At 44.1% G+C, this 18,729-nt stretch overlaps 1 protein-coding gene across 10 annotated transcripts in view; it reads right to left on the bottom strand.

Moving 5' to 3' along the window:
• LOC120946232 (complement factor H-like) overlaps positions 1-18,729 on the bottom strand; it is a 3,139,400-nt gene that overhangs the window by 2,675,799 nt on the left and 444,872 nt on the right. For all 10 annotated transcript variants that reach the window (XM_040361064.1, XM_040361066.1, XM_040361056.1 and 7 more), the window contains exon 11: positions 15,202-15,249. In XM_040361064.1, the coding sequence (XP_040216998.1) occupies positions 15,202-15,249 (48 nt within the window). The remainder of the gene's footprint in view (positions 1-15,201; positions 15,250-18,729) is intronic.

The raw sequence follows: 18,729 nt of genomic DNA, 5'->3' as shown, positions 1-18,729 counted from the left end.
ACAGCCAAGATACGGCGGCGTAGGAGACTTACGCCGGTCGTATCTTAGCAACATTTAAGCGTATCTCAATTTGAGCATACGCTTAAATATACAACAGCGCGGATTCGGACTTACGACGGCATATCTACTGATACGCCCGTCGTAAGTCTTTCTGAATCTAGCCCATAATATACTTTCATATATAGAAAGCATATTATAGTGGATTTGTATGGTGCAGCATTGTGACTGGTGGTGTATTTGATTACTTCTGAATTTTTGCCTCTTTCGCTGTGTTACCTCTGCTACACACATTAAAAAAAAAATCCTGAAAAAAAAGTTTCAGAACTTGTGCGATAAACCAGTGGTCCCCCAAAACGACAGATTTTGTTATATACCTTCTTAAAAAATGGCAGGCAGAGGAAGAGGCAGGCCCTTCCGCAGGGGTGCTTCCGTCGATTCTGTCGGATTTTGTATTGGTACCATTCTTGCTGGTATTAGGGCATTATATATATATATATATATATATATATATATATATAATATATTTATTAGATCTGCACAGGGTATCGCACAGTGTACACGGATCACACAATTGTTATCATATTGGTTGGTGACAGCTGATAATACTGTATATACGGCAAAGGCACATGATTATTGCTCATACTGCTTATGGAAGTGCTTATTAGTGTTGCTCACGAATATTCGTATTGCGAATATTCGGCTCGAATATGGCATATTCGAGTATTCGCGATATATTTCGAATTTCGCGGTGAATATTCGCTATTCCGAATATTCGCATTTTTTCAATTTTATTTTTAAAACAGATCACATCCTATCGACGTCTAAAAGCATTGCTGGTATGATTAGAGACCCTGGGCCGAGTAGCTAAGCTGAGGCGATCCTTTTATGTTGCCGAATATAAAAAAAATGCGAATGCGAAAATGATTGCGAATTTTCGATAACTGTGGTAGGAGAACTCTGATTGTCTCTGATGCAAAAGGGGGGGGGGGGCTTTGTGTATGTTTCTGTTATGAATATTTGTATGTTTGATATTATTTTTTTTGTAAGAAGGAAAAAATTGCGCATACCTTAAAAAAAGGGGAGAATACAGCAGCAACTCAAAAATGTTATACAACATAAATTAATACAAGACAGAAAATGGAGTCGCTCTACAAGAATAAAAAATATGTCTAGTGACAAGACATGTGGGCAAATTATAAAATAAGCAAGTGCAAATAACTTGTGAAATACACAGTGAAACAAATATATAAAGAAATATAGTCCCAATAATAGAAAAATAATCTTTCATAAAAATGTCTTTGATATGTGAAGTGAAAAAAAGTCCAAAGCATGCAGCATGAACGTGTTCAATCTTCAAGGTGTTTTATTGACAAACGGCTGTGACAGATGGATAGAGTAAAGAATCACCACCAATGCAAAACACTTTTTATTTTCTATTGTAAAATATCACGAATATTCTGAGCCAATCAGAGTGCTCCTTCCGCATTTGCCGAATATTCGCAATTATTTTGTATTGTAAAATATCACGAATATTCTGAGCCAATCAGAGTGCTCCTTCCGCATTTGTCGAAATTTCGCAATTATTTTGTATTGTAAAATATCACGAATATTCTGAGCCAATCAGAGTGCTCCTTCCGAAATTTCGCCATCAATATCGCATTTGCATTTTGCGAAATTTCGATACAATATCACGAATATTCTGAGCCAATCAGAGTGCAAAATATCACGAATATTCTGAGCCAATCAGAGTGCTCCTTCCGCTGTTGTCGAAAATTCGCAATTATTTTCGCATTCGCAATAGCGAAAATTCGCAATCATTTCATTTCGATAAAATATCACGAATATTCGAATTTAGCGAATATATCTCGAATATTCGACTATATATTCGAGATATATAGCGAAATCGAATATGGCGTATTCTGCTCAACACTAGTGCTTATCACATACATCTTTTAATACACTGTTGAGCACAAATGTATTTATTGACACATATTGGTAATTGCAGATATTATCATTTTTATCATCTTAAGGGTCCTATTTCCCCTCCGCATCCCTTCTTAGGTGGAAGGGTAGGCAGCGCCACCACCCCCATACTCCAATCTATTCCAGACTCCTAGGCCCAGATTCTCAGTGGAGATACGACGGCGTATCTACAGATACGCCGTCGTATCTCTGCGTTGTACCGTCGTTATCTATGCGCCCGATTCTTAGAATCAGTTACGCATAGATATCTGTTAGATCCGACAGGCGTAAGTCTCTTACGCCGTCGGATCGTAACTGCATATTTACGCTGGCCGCTAGGGGCGTGTACGCTGATTTATGCGTCAAAATATGTAAATCAGCTAGATATGCAAATTCACGAACGTACGCCCGGCCGACGCAGTAAAGTTACGCCGTTTACGTTAGGCTTTTCCCGGCGTATAGTTACCCCTGCTATATGGTGGCGGAAGTGCGGCGTACCAATGTTAAGTATGGCCGTCGTTCCCGCGACGAAATTTGAAAATTTTACGTTGTTTGCGTAACTCGTCCGTGAATTGGGCTGGACGTAATTTACATTCACGTCAAAACCAATACGTCCTTGCGGCGTATTAGGAGCAATGCACACTGGAATATTTCCACGGACGGCGCATGCGGCGTTCGTGAAAAACGTCAATCACGTCGGGTCACAGAAGATTTACATAAAACACGTCCCCCCTGAATTTGAATTAGGCAGGCTTACGCCGGCCGATTTACGCTACGCTGCCGCAACTTACGGAGCAAGTGCTTTGAGACTACAGCACTTGCCCGTCTAAGTTGCGGAGGCGTAACGTAAATCGGATACGTTACACCGCCGCAAAGATACGCCGCTGGACAATAATCTGGCCCCTAATATATCAGGAGCGAGCCATCAACCATGTACGGTCACATCTGGCGCTCCCAGGACGCCGGCCTATGGCTCCGCAGTGTGTTTTTTTTGTAACGTGTCCGCTGCAGACAATGGTGTTGCCATATGCAGCCTTTGCAGTCAAGGTATAAGTCACGGTAAGCCCAACACTCACTTAGGGACCCTAGGTGGCACCATGTAACCCTTGGCACGCATGTAGATTTGGTTTTACCACCACGGATTACATGCAGGAATGCCTCTTATTCTCCTCCTCCTCCTACTCCATCCTCCCTCTCCTCCTTGGCTGACTCCTCATTTTCCGATACGCCGCCCAAGATCCCCAGAACCTATTCGACATGCCAGGTGAGACATTGCCATGCTGTGCTGCGTCTGTTGTGCCTGGAAGACAAGAGCCACACTGGTCCTGCACTCCTTTCAGCTTTGCGTTCACAGGCAGATCAGTGTCTAACACCGCTCAATTTGACAGTTGGTAAAGTGATGTGCGACAACGGTGCTAATCTGCTGATTGTGCTGAAACAGGGCAAAATTACACATGTGCCATGCATGGCAAACGTCCTGAACTTGGTCGTGCAACGACTTGTTGCCAAATACCCTGGGCTCCAGGACGTCTTGCGGCAGGCCAGGAAAATCTCGGTCCATTTCAAAAGATCGTACACGGCCATGGCTCCCCTTGCTGACATTCGGCAACGACACAACCTGCCGATCAGACGTCTTATTTGTGACTGTCCCGACAATGGCGGATCCAGGGGGGGCAACAGGGCAATTGCCCCCCCCTGAGACAATCATGTCACATTGGCTTTTAAAAAAAAATATATATCATTTTTTTTTAAAACTGCTTTGCGGTGCCTGCAGCTGCCGCTGCCGAGTCTCTCACTCTCTCTCTCATCACCAGGGCTGGACTGGCTCAGCCCGGTAGGCTGCCTGTCCTGAGGCTGCTTTGAGCTGTAGCTGACTGCAACGCTCCCCCTCTCTCCTGCGTGTATGACACCGGGCATCTCTTGTTGTGTGTGAGAGCTGGGTCTGTGTTCGGCTGTGCTGCCTGTGCTAGACCTGCTCGTGTGATAGTAGATGGAGATGGAACACTGATTGAATCAGTGTTTTGTCTATCACACAAGCCCGTCTAGGGGGGGGGACGTTGCTAGAGCACACTGCCTGCCGAACACAGACCTACAGCTCCTGTTTGTTCCATGACACACGTCGGGAGAGGAGATACCTGCTGTGTGTGATCGAGGCAATGCCATGGTGAGTGCTATGCACAGTGGGGCTTCATTTATATACAAAAGTGGGGCTGCATTAATATACAAAGTGGGGCTTAATTTATATACAAAAGTGGGGTTGCATTAATATACAAAGTGGGGCTGCATTCATATACAAAGTGGGGCTGCATTCATATACAAAGTGGGGCTGCATTCATATACATAGTGGGGCTGCATTTATATACATAGTGGGACTGCATTCATAGACAAAAGTGGGACTGCATTCATATACAAAAGTGGGACTGCATTTCATAGACAAAAGTGGGACTGCATTCATAGACACAAGTGGGACTGCATTCATAGACAAAAGTGGGGCTGCATTAATATACAAAAGTGGGGCTGCATTAATATACACAAGTGGGGCTGCATTCATAGACAAAAGTGGGGCTGCATTCATAGACAAAAGTGGGACTGCATTCATATACACAAGTGGGACTGCATTCATAGACAAAGTGGGACTGCATTCATAGACAAAGTGGGACTGCATTCATAGACAAAATTGGGCCTGCATTAATATACAAAAGTGGGGCTGCATTAATATAAAAAAAGTGGGGCTGCATTCATATACAAGTGGGGCTGCATCCATATACAAGTGGGGCTGCATTCATATACAAAGTGGGGCTGCATTCCTATACAAAGTGGGGCTGCATTCATATACACAGTGGGGCTGCATTAATATACAAAGTGGGGCTGCATTAATATACAAAGTGGGGCTGCATTAACATACAAAAGTGGGACTGCATTCATAGACAAAAGTGGGACTGCATTCATAGACAAAAGTGGGGCTGCCTTTATATACAAAAGTGGGGCTGCATTTATATACAAAAGTGGGGCTGCATTTATATACAAACATGGGACTGCATTCATATACAAAAGTGGGGCTGCATTTATATATACAGCGGGGCTGCATTCATATACAAAAGTGGGACTGCATTAATATACAGAAGTGGGACTGAATTTATATACAAAAGTGGGACTGAATTTATATACAAAAGTGGGACTGAATTTATATACAAAAGTGGGACTGTATTTATATACAAAAGTGGGGCTGCATTCATATACAAAAGTGGGACTGCATTCATATACAAAAGTGGGACTGCATTCATATACAAAAGTGGGGCTGTATATATATAGACAGTAGGGCTGCATTTATATACAAAAGTGAGACTGCATTTATATACAAAAGTGGGGCTGTATTTATATACAAAAGTGGGACTGCATTTATATGCAAAAGTGGGACTGAATTTATTTGCAAAAGTGGGACTGAATTTATATACAAAAGTGGGACTGCATTTATATACAAAAGTGGGACTGCATTTATATACAAAAGTGGGGCTGCATTCATATACAAAAGTGGGACTGCATTTATATACAAAAGTGGGACTGCATTTATATACAAACATGGGACTGAATTTATATATACAGTGGGACTGAATTTATATACAAAAGTGGGACTGAATTTATATACAAAAGTGGGACTGAATTTATATACAAAAGTGGGACTGCAATTATATACAAAAGTGGGGCTGCATTCATATACAAAAGTGGGGCTGCATTCATATACAAAAGTGGGGCTGCATTCATATACAAAAGTGGGACTGCATTAATATACAAAAGTGGGACTGCATTAATATACAAAAGTGGGGCTGCGTTCATATATACAGTGGGGCTGCATTCATATGTACAGTGAGGCTGCAATGATGGGCACTGATGAGGCAGCATTGATCTCTTGTACCATGTCTTCAGTCTCTGACCATCTCTTGTACCATGTCTGCAGTCTCTGACCATCCCTTGTACCATGTTTGCAGTCTCTGACCATCTCTTGTACCACATCTGCAGTCTCTGACCATCTCTTGTACCATGTCTGCAGTCTCTGACCATCTCTTGTACCATGTCTGCAGTCTCTGACCATCTCTTGTACCATGTCTGCAGTCTTTGACCATCTCTTGTACCATGTCTACAGTCTCTGACCATCTCTTGTACCATGTCTGCAGTCTCTGACCATCCCTTGTACCACGTCTGTAGTCTCTGACCATCTCCTGTATCACGTCTGTAGTCTCTGACCATCTCTTGTACCATGTCTGCAGTCCCTGACAATCGTCTACAAACTATGGGATAGATTTATGGCATTTATATTTAAATATTTTTTACAAGTAATGGCGGCAATCATTGATTTTTTAGCAGTACTGCAACATTGCAGAGGACACACCGGACACCTAATTGAGTTCTGTAAGCAACACCTTATTTTTTGGCAGTGCCCCTCTGGATCCGCCCTTGCTGCCCGACGCGATGAAACTCAACATTGTATATGCTTGATAGGCTTCTCCAGCAGAAACGTGCAGTTAACGACTACCTGTACGAACTCTGCAGCAGGGCAGGTTCTGGGGAGCTTGTTTTTTTTGTACCGCGCCATTGGCTGCTCATGCGCGACTAATGCAGACTTCTGCGGCCATTTAATGAGATCACCAAACTGGTCAGTTGCAGCCAGGGCGCCATCAGTGACATTGTACCTTACGCCTTCTTTCTGGAGCGTGCATTGCATTGTGTCATTGATCAAGCCGTCGAGGAGCAGGAAGATGAGGAAGTTGCAATGCTGGATGAATTTCCAGGGGGGGCTACTCCACCTGAGACAAGTCAACAACGGGAGTCTGAAAAGGAGTCAGAGGAGGATGGTGCCGGGGCGGAGAAGGAGCAAGAAGAGCATGCTTTAAACCTTTCTGGGATCCTGGATGATGAGCAGGAGCCAGGCCAGTACAGCGCTTCCAGTTTAGTGCAAATGGGGGCCTTCATGCTCCAGTGTTTTAAGAGGGACCCCGTATAAAAAGCATAAAGGGCAAGGACCAGTACTGGGTGGCAATGTACTTAGACCCCCGGTACAAACAAAACATGGCAGAAATGTTGCCACCATCACAGAGGGCTATCAGAATGCAGCACTTCCAGGCCTTGCTTTGAGAAATGCTGCATTCTGCATTTGCGTCTGCTGGCAGAGGAATTTCCACTCACAGAGAAACAGTTTCAGGTACCAATCCAACAACGCCTGCAAGAAGAGGGCGGTTTGAAGATGCCTTGGTCACTAATGATATGAGATCATTCTTTCAGCTGACCCATCGACAGCTGTCCTCCGGATCCAGCATCAGGGAACGTCTAGACCGACAGGTGTCCGACTACAATGGGTTAACGGCCGATGTGGACGCACTGAGAAGTGATGAACCCTTGGACTACTGGGTGGGCAGGCTTGACCTCTGGCCAGAGCTTGCACAATTTGCAATGGAACTGTTGGCTTGCCCCTTGTTCAGTGTCCTGTCCGAAAGGACGTTCAGCGCAGCAGGGGGGTCGTGACCGATAAGCACACTCGCCTAGCCCACAACAGTGTTGACTACCTCACATTTATAAAAATGAATAATGCATGGATCTCGGAGGAATTCAACACATGTGACCAGTAGACCCTGTTTCATTCAAATTCAGGTGAATGCCTGTGAGCTAATTTTTTGGGCCTGTACTGGCCGTCACTTTTTTCTGTATCCGGTGAATGCCTAATGTACCACCAGCCACAGAATACAAGGTTGTTTGCTGTCAGGTGAACACCTGTGGCCGTGGGCTAAATTTTGGGGCCTGTAATGGCCGACACTTACTTCTGTATCCGTTGAATGCCTAATGTACCACCAGCCACAGAATACAAAGTTGTTTGCTGTCCGGTGAATGCCTGTTGCGTAATTTTTGGGGCATGTAATGGGTGGCACTTACTTCTGTATCCGGTGAATGCCTTTTGTACCACCAGCCACAAAATACAAAAGTTGTTTGCTGTCAGGTGAACGCCTGTGGCCTTAGGCTAATACTATATGTACTCTCAAAGTACCTGAGCTATATTGCCTTTCATATGCAATTAATACTTGTTACTACAAATACTATATGTAATCTCAAAGTACCTGAGCTATATTGCCTCTCATACATTTCTTTTAGTTGCCAGTACAACTTGTGTATTATACGTGTATCCTCAAAGCACCTGAGCTACATTATCTCTCGTGTGCAATTAATACTTGTTACTACAAATACAATTTACTACGTGCTTGACGGAAGTATGAAATACTTATAGGCCTTGTCTTAATTGTTGAACATGTTCACTCTAACTTTTCTATGCAAGGGGTTGATGCTATTTCATAGCATCTCCCCTAGTGGCCCAAATACATCTCTACATGCTAAGGTTGATATGATGTAGAGAACCCCCAAACTGAAGGTGTAGAATTAGGTGTGTCACAACCTAGTAGTACATGCGGGCAATCTACTATCGGTACACCGATGGCAGATTGTACCAGACAAATTTCCCTGCCCCAGCTGCTGCAGCGCCAAAATAAGTACTCTCCCAGCCAACCACATGCCCAGTGGTTGAATGATAGCTTAGCGAATTTGCTAGCACTTCAACTGTTGCCTTTTCAGTTGGTAGATTCTGCCCCCTTCCGTGAGTTTGTGGAATGTGCGGTACCTCAGTGGCAAGTTCCCAAATGCCACTTTTTCTCACGGAAGGCGATTCCGGCTCTCTATTGCCATGTGGAAGGCAATGTCCATGCCTCGGGTCAGGGGAGCTTGTTTTTTCCCCCCCCACGTCAGTGGGCTTGGATCAGGGATGCATGCACTTTCCTGTCACCATTTGAGGAGGCCACGAGGATGGTGAGCAGTGACAGTGCATGCATCAGTGAGACTGTCCCTCTTATTCACATGTTGGAGCACACACTACGTGGAATAATGGATAGGGCCCTTGAGGCAGAACAGAGGGAGGAAGAGGAGGACTTCCTTACCTCTCAAGGCCCCCTTTATCCAAACAGTGGACCTGCTTGCCCGCCTATCACACAGGAAGAGGAGGAGGAGGATTGTGTCAGCATGGAGGTGGAGCCTAGCACTCAGCAGCAGCAGTCTTCAAGGGATCAATTACAGTCCCAAGGAACCCCTGGACTTTTACGTGGCTGGGATGAGGTGGCTGTGAATCATGTCGTCCTCAGTGACCCAGAGGACACACTGAATGCCTCAGCAAACCTACGTTGTATGGCCTCCCTGATCCTGCAAAGCCTGCAAAGCCTGTGGGAGCAGAAGATGAACATCTTCGGGAGGCCTTGCAGAAAGGTCTGTGCAACGCGTTCCCAGAGACGGGGGGGTTACAAAATCCAGGTCCTGGACAACGTGAGAAGGTGGCCGTCTGACCAATGCGTTCAGACAATTTTTTAGTCCGCAGCCCCAAAGGTATGACCGGTTCCAGCAACCATCGCCAGCGTCTGTTTTACATGATGCAGGAATACCTAGGGGCAAGATCAGACTTGGACACCTTTCCCACCGAAAATCCTCTGGCTTACTGGGTCTTGAGGATGGATCACTGGCCAGAGCTTGCACAGTACGCAATTGAGCTACTGGATTGTCCTGCATCCAGCGTTCTTTTAGAACGCTCATTCAGTGCTGCTGGAGACTTTGTAACCGATCACAGGGTGCGCCTCTCCACCGACTTGGTCGATCGACTGACTTTCATAAAAATGAATCAGGCTTGGATCACCACCAGCTACCAAGCACCTGATGCTGATGTAACTGAGTAATCTTTTTTTTAAATGTCAGATCCCTTGGAGACTGCCTATGCTGATGCTGAGTGACTATACTGTTATTCTTGCTGAGTGACTATCCTTTTCCTCCTCAATGATCATACTGATAGCTTGTAAGAACATGTTTAACAGGGCGTGTAATTACAATTTTTGATGCAATACTTTGCAGCGGGCTCATTCCTGCGATCCAACTAGAGTATCTGTGAGGGGTTGCAGTGTTGTGGCACCAGCACCAGTGCCTAAGGCCCAATTTTTCTGCCCCTGTTTAACATGGGCATGTAATTACAATTTTTGATGCAATACTTTGCAGCGGGCTCATTCCTGCACTCCAACTACAGTATCTGTGAGGGGTTGCAGTGTTGTGGCACCAGCACCACCACCAACAAAGGCCCATTTTTTCTGCCCCTGTTCAACAGGGGCATGTAATTACAATTCTTGAATTATTATTTTACAGCAGGGCCCATTCCTTTGCCCACCAAGAGTAACTGTGAGGGCTTACAGAGTTGTGGCACCAGCGCCAGCACCAAAGGCCCAATTGTTCTACCACTGTTCAACAATGGCATGTAATTACAATTCTTGATATAATAGTTCACACAGCAGGGCGTTCCAGCGCCCACCAAGACTAACTGTGAGGGCTTACAGTGTTGTGGCAACACCAACACCTAGGGCCCAAATTTCTGCAGAGTATATACGGCAGGCCCCTACTTTCAAACATCCAACTTACAAACGACTCCTACTTGCAAACGGAAGGAGACAACAGGAAGTGAGAGGAAATCTACCCCTAGGAAGGGAAATTCTCTTCTGTAAAAGGTGTCTCCTGTCCACTGATGCTTTATCACCAATCCTTATTTCACCCAAAAAAATCTTTTGTCATTGGGACAGAAAGTGAGGTGCAATCTTCTGAACAGATACACACAGACAGCAAAACAAATGTTACAGGGGTGATAACCCTTCTCTATGTTTTCAGAAAAGCTTAAAAAAAGATTTTATGGCTGAAGCTACACTTTAAAGAAGTATCAGTTGAAAATTACAAACAGATTCTACTTAACAACAAACCTACAGTCACTGTCTTGTTTGCACCGCCTGTATAATGCTGTTGAAAGTATATAGGACCAAAGGGGCTTGTAATGACCTGGGGGGAGGGGGGAGGGGGCAGGGAAACCCATGCTATTTTTCTCAGTGATTTTCATCCATATTGCAGGGACCAAAGCCGCAAGCAGACTTAAATGACTTTTTTCTTATAGTAATTGTAATCATTTTGTGCAGGGACAGATCTAAACACGTGCCACTACTATAGACACCCAGCATGTACGATATTGAAAGGAATTTTTCATTTTTTTTTTCACTTTAACCACTTGCTTACTGGGCACATATACCCCCCTCCTGCCCAGGTGAAATTTCAGCTTCCGGCACTGCGTCGCTTTAACTGACAATTGCGACGTGGCTCCCTAGCAAAATTGACACCCTTTTTTTCCCCACAAATAGAGCTTTCTTTTGGTGGTATTTGATCACCTCTGCGGTTTTTATTTTTTGCGCTATAAACAAAAAAAGCAACAATTTTGAAAAAAAATCAATATTTTTTACTTGTTGCTATAATAAATAGCCCAATTAAAAAAAAAAAAAAATTCTCAGTTTAGGTCGATACGTATTCTTCTACATATTTTTGGTAAAAAAAAAAAAAAAATCGCAATAAGCACTTACAAAATATGGGACAGAATTATTATTATTATTATTATTATTTTTTTTTTTTTTTTACTAGTAATGGCGGCGATCTGCGATTTTTTTATTGGGACTACGACATTATGGCGGACACATCGGACACTTTTGACACATTTTTGGCGCCATTCACATTTATACAACGATCAGTGCTATAAATATGCACTAATTACTGTATAAATGTGACTGGCATTGAATGGGTTAACACTAGGGGGTGAGGAAGGGGTTAAATGTGTACCTGTATTGTGTTCTAACTGTGGGGGGAGGGGGGTGACTGGGGAGATGACCGATGCTGTGTCCCTATGTACAAGGGACACAGATCGGTCTCCTCTCTCCCCTGATAGGACGTGGAGCTCTGTGTTTACACACAGAGCTCCACGTCCCTGCTCTGTCATTACCGATCGCGGGTACCTGTCGGACATCGCGACCGCCAGGCACGCGCATCGACATCTGTGCGCCCCCCAGTGGCCGGAGGAATCCAGGACGTCATATGACGTCCTGTTGGATTTTCAGAGCCACCGTGAAGCCGTCATTTGACAATGGCCCGGGGCTTAAGTGGTTAAAGCGGAGTTCCAACCACAATTAGCATTTTCTAAATGTATGTCCTTTCATCCTGCGTTTTTATAATATAAATCCGGTCACTTACTATTTTACAATCCGCCGCCGATCAGTATAGATATTCAAAAAAGATAGTTTATAAAATTATGTCTACACCGTTGTCATTTTGCTTGTGGGCATTGTGAAGCCTACAAGCACTTACTTCCTGGAAGTTTTTTTTTTTTTACTTTTGTAGGTCTAATGAGCACAATAATGAAAAAAAAAATTGGGATGGAAACTCCACTTCAAGCATCATTAAAATCGCTGCTCTGGAAAAAAAAACAGTTTTTAAAACTTTTTTTCCATTGATACATGTTCCCTGGGGCAAGACCCGGGTTCTCAAAGACGTTTTCCGACAATAACTTGCATATTAGGCTTTAAAATTAGCACTTTTGAATTCGAACGTTCGAGTCCCATTGACTTCAATGGGGTTCTAAATGTTCGCGCAAACGGTCGGTCCGTTCAAAGGTTCTGGTGCGAACCGAACGAAGGGGTGTTCGGCTCATCCCTACCACCAACATCTAAGGCCCAATTTTCTGCAGAGTATATAAGGCAGGCCGCATAGTATATATACTGCTGTTTAAAGTATGTAGGGCCTGGGGGACCTCCACATTTATTTTATTTTTTTATTTGGGTGAGTAATGGACTGGGGGGAACCCATGCCATTTTTCTCAATGATTTTCATCTATATTACTGGAACCCGACATTAGAATTACAGCCGCTAGCAGTTTTAAATGACTTTTTTCCTTTAGAAATGTAATTTTGCTGCGGGACTGTTCTAAACACAGAAAAAATGCACCACTTTACAGGCATACTATAGACACCCCCCAGGCATGATATTTAAAGGAATATTTCATTTTTATTGTTTCACTTTAAACATTATGAAAATCACTGCTCCCTAAAAAATTGTTTTATGGCAATAACTTGCATATTAGCCTTTAAAATGAGCACTTTTGATTTTTCCCGTTCGTATCCCATAGACTTTAACAGTGTTCGAACAAACTTTTCACCTGTTCGCATGTTCTGCTGAAAACCGAACCATGGGGGGGTGTTCGGCTCATCCCTACTGTTTATTACTGTGCATGTTGGTATCATTTATTTGTTATTGCTGATTGTTAATCTACTGCTTTAAGGAAACTGCTTCAACAAAGTTTTAACTGTTTATTCACAGCTTGGCTGACCAATATGCCTCTAAGTCCTTTTCACTTGGCTAAGTAAATTTAAAGAACCTTGACAGTTTGAACTGTGTCTGTGTGTCTATTCCATTAACCACATTGCTAGGTGTGTCTGTAGGGGCTGAGACGCTTCTTGGGGTTGAAGGGCAGAGTAACGAACTGAACAAACTTAAGTGGCTCCTACAGTGTTAGTGCTACACGTATACAGGTCGTTCTCAAAAAATTAGCATATTGTGATAAAGTTCATTATTTTCTGTAATGTACTGATAAACATTAGACTTTCATATATTTTAGATTCATTACACACAACTGAAGTAGTTCAAGCCTTTTTATTGTTTTAATATTGATGATTTTGGCATACAGCTCATGAAAACCCCAAATTCCTATCTCAAAAAATTAGCATATTTCATCCGACCAATAAAAGAAAAGTGTTTTTAATTAAAAAAAAGTCAACTTTCAAATAATTATGTTCAGTTATGCACTCAATACTTGGTCGGGAATCCTTTTTCAGAAATGACTGCTTCAATGCGGCGTGGCATGGAGGCAATCAGCCTGTGGCACTGCTGAGGTGTTATGGAGGCCCAGGATGCTTCGGTAGCGGCCTTAAGCTCATCCAGAGTGTTGGGTCTTGCGTCTCTCAACTTTCTCTTCCCAATATCCCACAGATTCTCTATGGGGTTCAGGTCAGGAGAGTTGGCAGGCCAATTGAGCACAGTAATACCATGGTCAGTAAACCATTTACCAGTGGTTTTGGCACTGTGAGCAGGTGCCAGGTCGTGTTGAAAAATGAAATCTTCATCTCCATAAAGCTTTTCAGCAGATGGAAGCATGAAGTGCTCCAAAATCTCCTGATAGCTAGCTGCATTCACCCTGCCCTTGATAAAACACAGTGGACCAACACCAGCAGCTGACATGGCACCCCAGACCATCACTGACTGTGGGTACTTGACACTGGACTTCAGGCATTTTGGCATTTCCCTCTCCCCAGTCTTCCTCCAGACTCTGGCACCTTGATTACCGAATGACATGCAAAATTTGCTTTCATCCGAAAAAAGTACTTTGGACCACTGAGCAACAGTCCAGTGTTGCTTCTCTGTAGCCCAGGTCAGGCGCTTCTGCCGCTGTTTCTGGTTCAAAAGTGGCTTGACCTGGGGAATGCGGCACCTGTAGCCCATTTCCTGCACACGCCTGTACACGGTGGCTTTGGATGTTTCTACTTCAGACTCAGTCCACTGTTTCCGCAGGTCCCCCAAGGTCTGGAATCGGTCCTTCTCCACAATCTTCCTAAGGGTCCGGTCACCTCTTCTCGTTGTGCAGCGTTTTCTGCCACACTTTTTCCTTCCCACTGAGGTGCCTTGATACAGCACTCTGGGAACAGCCTATTCGTTCAGAAATTTCTTTCTGTGTCTTACCCTCTTGCTTGAGGGTGTCAATGATGGCCTTCTGGACAGCAGTCAGGTCGGCAGTCTTACCCATGATTGCGGTTTGGAGTAATGAACCAGGCTGGGAGTTTTTAAAAGCCTCAGGAATCTTTTACAGGTGTTTAGAGTTAATTAGTTGATTCAGATGATTAGGTTAAGAGCTCGTTTAGAGAACCTTTTCATGATATTTTAATTTTTTGAGATAGGAATTTTGGGTTTTCATGAGCTGTATGCCAAAATCATCCATATTAAAACAATAAAAAGGCTTGAACTACTTCAGTTGTGTGTAATGAATCTAAAATATATGAAAGTCTAATGTTTATCAGTACATTACAGAAAATAATGAACTTTATCACAATATGCTAATTTTTTGAGAACGACCTGTATTATATCAATACTAAAAAATGCTAGCGCACATGTCAGGAACTGGTCATATTTAGGTGGATAGTGTAATGTGTATTCAGGAAGAAAATCACACATACAATAACTGACTACACTACATTCATTGTCAGTTAAAGTGAACACATTTTAAGACATTTACATGCTGTTTAGATAACTAAAAAAATAAAATACCTTTTCGCTTGGTCAAATATAGGGTAGGTAAAGACTCAATTGTTCCATCTGAAAAATAAAGAGATAATCAGCTGAAATCAACAGGAAGCATACAAAAAGGCTCACCAACAAGGGGAAAACATTTAACATTGCACATGCAATTAACCACTTCGGCCCCGGACCATTTCGCTGGTAAAAGACCAGGCCACTTTTTGCAATTCGGCACTGCGTCGTTTTAACTGACAATTGCACGGTTGTGCGACGTGGCCCCTAAACAAAATTGACGTCCTTTTTTCCCACAAATAGAGCTTTCTTTTGGTGGTATTTGATCACCTCTGCGTTTTTATTTTTTGCGCTATAAACAAAAATAGAGCGACAATTTTGAAAAAATAAATAAATGTTTTTTACTTTTTGCTATAATAAATATCCCCCAAAAATATATATAAAAAAATAAAAAAATTTCCACAGTTTAGTCCGATACGTATTCTTCTACATATTTTTGGTTAAAAAAAAATCACGATTAGCGTTTATTGATTGGTTTGCGCAAAATTTATAGCATCTACAAAATAGGGGATGGTTTTATGGCATTTTTAATAATATTTTTTTTTTACTAGTTATGGCGGCGATCAGCGATTTTTATCATGACTGCGACATTATGGGCGGACACATCGGACACTTGACACCATTTTGGGACCAATGTCATTTTTACAGCGATCAGTGCTATAAAAATGCACTGATTACTGTAAAAATTACACTGGCAATGAAGGGGTTAACCTGTAGGGGGTGCTGAAGGGGTTAAGTGTGACCTAGGGAGTGCTTGCAACGGTTAAGGGGCGTTACTTGGCATGACACGTCACTGATCGCTGTTCTCGATGACAGGGAACAGACGATCACTGACAGTGTCACTAGGAAGAACGGGGAGATGTTTGTTTACACTTACCTCTCCCCGTTCTTCAGCTCTGTGACCCGATCGCGGGACACCAGCGTCGATCGGGTCCGTGGGTCCCATAGTCGCAGTCACCAGGGCCGGCGCTAGCGCAAGGCAACTTTGGCACTTGCCTTACGGTGCCAGCGCCAGCCAGGGGACAGGGCGGAAATGTGGCAGCCGCCCGATCGAGACCACAGACCAGCAGCGCCGCGCGGGGTGCAGTTCACCCAGGCGCCACGGAGGTGGAGGTGCTCAAGCGCCAGAGTGCTCCGCTCCCTCCTCCTCCTCGTCTGAGGCCGCGTTCTCTACCGCCGCAGTATTTACTTTTTCAAATCCTCATCCACGATCCACCTGGGCGGCGCAGCTGCACACCATCATCTCCTCTCCAGCTGCCGCCCGGGTGGGGTTTGTCCTGAGGGGGGGGGGGTTTGTGGTGGCCTCGGTACTAATGTAGGGGGGTGACCATGGTTTGTGGAGGGGTCTGTACTAATGGGGGGTGGTTTGTAGGGGGGGTCTGTACTAATTGTGGGGGGCTTTGTAATAATGGGGGATGGCTTGTGGGGGTGTCTGTAATAATGGGGGATGGCTTGTGGGGGGCTCTGTACTAATGGGGGATGGCTTGTGGGGGGGGTCTGTAATAATGGGGGATGGCTTGTGGGGGGCTTTGTACTAATGGGGGATGGCTTGTGGGGGTCTGTAATAATGGGGGATGGCTTGTGGGGGGGTCTGTACAAATGGAGGGGGTGGTTTGTCGGGGGTCTGTACTAATGGAAGGGGGGTCTCTACTAATGGAGGGGGGGTGGTTTGTCCTGTGGGGGGGGTCTGTACTAATGGGGGGTGGTTTATACTAATGGAGGCAGGAGGTTTGTCTTGTGGGGGGGGGGGGTCTGTACTAATGGAGGCGGGAGGTTTGTCTAATTTGTAGTCCTATGTAACTGCTGGTATTCTGCATTGCGTTTTATATAATGTAATGCTGGGATTTGTTGTTCCTCTATAATTGCTGGTATTCTCCATTGTGTTTTATATAATGTATTGCTGGGATTTGTTGTTCCTTTATAATTTCTGGTATTCTCCATTGTGTTTTATATAATGTATTATTGCTGGGATTTGTTGTTCCTCTATAGCTGCTGGTATTCTGTATCGTGTTTTATATAATGTATTGCTGGGATTTGTTGTCCTCTGTAACTGCTGGGATTCTGCATTGCTTTTTATATAATGTATTATTGCTGGGGTTTGTAGTTCCTCTGTAACTGGTCAGTGGTAATCTGCATTGCACAGTATAATCATTAGACAGCGCAATGGAGATGACCACCAGCTATAGAGGACTACAAATCCCAGCAATAGTACATTATATACAACGCAAAGCAGAATAACGCCATCTATGCTATCTTTCTCTGTAAAAGATAAATAAGTTAAACGATCACTTTAAGCATCATAACCATTAAAGCTTAATGGAGCACAGATATAATGTATGGTGTGTGTGTGTGTGTGCGTGTGCGTGCGTGCGTGCGCCGGGGTGGGGGGGGGGGTGCTTCGTCAAAATGCACCTTCGCCCAAAAATCCTTGCCCTGGCAGTCACGGAGCTCCGGACCAGGTTACGAGCGCACTACCCACGGCTCGCATCTTAAAGGGGACGTACCTGTAACACCCTTATGCCCAGTCGTGCTATTCTGTCGACGTACCGTATTTATCAGCGTATACCGTTCACTTTTTTCCCCTGAAAATAGGGGGAAAATCACAGGTGCGCACTATACGCCGATAGCATACCTCCGAGGGGAAGTAGGGGGACGAGCGCCCACGGAAATCCCGTCATCTCCTCTCGGCTCTCACTCGGCTGTCACCTCACACACGTACAGTCCCGCCTCCGCCACCAGCATTGGACCAGTGTTCTGTTTGTCACAGGAGATGGTCCAATGCCGATGGCGGAGGCGGGACTGTGCATGTGTGACGTGAGAGCCGAGTGGAGATGGCGGCTCAGTGATTTCCGGTGGGCACTCGTCCCCCTCCTTCCCCTCCGAGGTAATGGCTGCCTCAGTGGTCAACAGGAATGTGTGTAAGGTGGATAGGGGAGCTCCAGCTTTTACCAGGAAATACCTAAGTGCTACCCAATCAGGAAAGCCTTGCATTTAGGCAAACTGCGAGGACAAAAAGTTCCAGCTCCCTCCCTTCCACCATCGAGTGCTGACAGCTAGAAGCCCTAAGGTACTGTGTATCTCCTTGAACATAGGAGCTGCTCTCTGAGTTGCTTGCTGTACATTGCTGCTTATCTTATTTTTAATTGTAACTGCATTTACTATTTGGACTAAAAAAAAATTGTTTTTCCAGAAAATTCCCTCTTAAAATTGGGGTTATACGCCGATAAATATGGTATATCGTCGTGCGGCGGTCCTTAAGTGGTTAAAATGCATGCATTATATGTTATATATCACTTTTATGTCATAATCATGATTCTTTATTCAATAGTTTGTTTTTGTAATTCTTTAATTCTATTTTTCATGTAAGGTTAGACCCCTTTCACATGGCTGTTTACATGTACTGTAGCCGCCAGATTCAGCAGATTCTTGCGGCTGGATGAACCAGACAGGCCGACATTGGCCACTGCTGTTTGCAAGTAGCTGCAG

Source organism: Rana temporaria, chromosome 7 (assembly GCF_905171775.1).
Source record: "Rana temporaria chromosome 7, aRanTem1.1, whole genome shotgun sequence".
Classification (NCBI taxonomy): domain Eukaryota; kingdom Metazoa; phylum Chordata; class Amphibia; order Anura; family Ranidae; genus Rana; species Rana temporaria.
The sequence above is the reverse complement of the archived record's forward strand: the minus strand, read 5'-3'. Positions and strand labels throughout refer to the sequence as shown.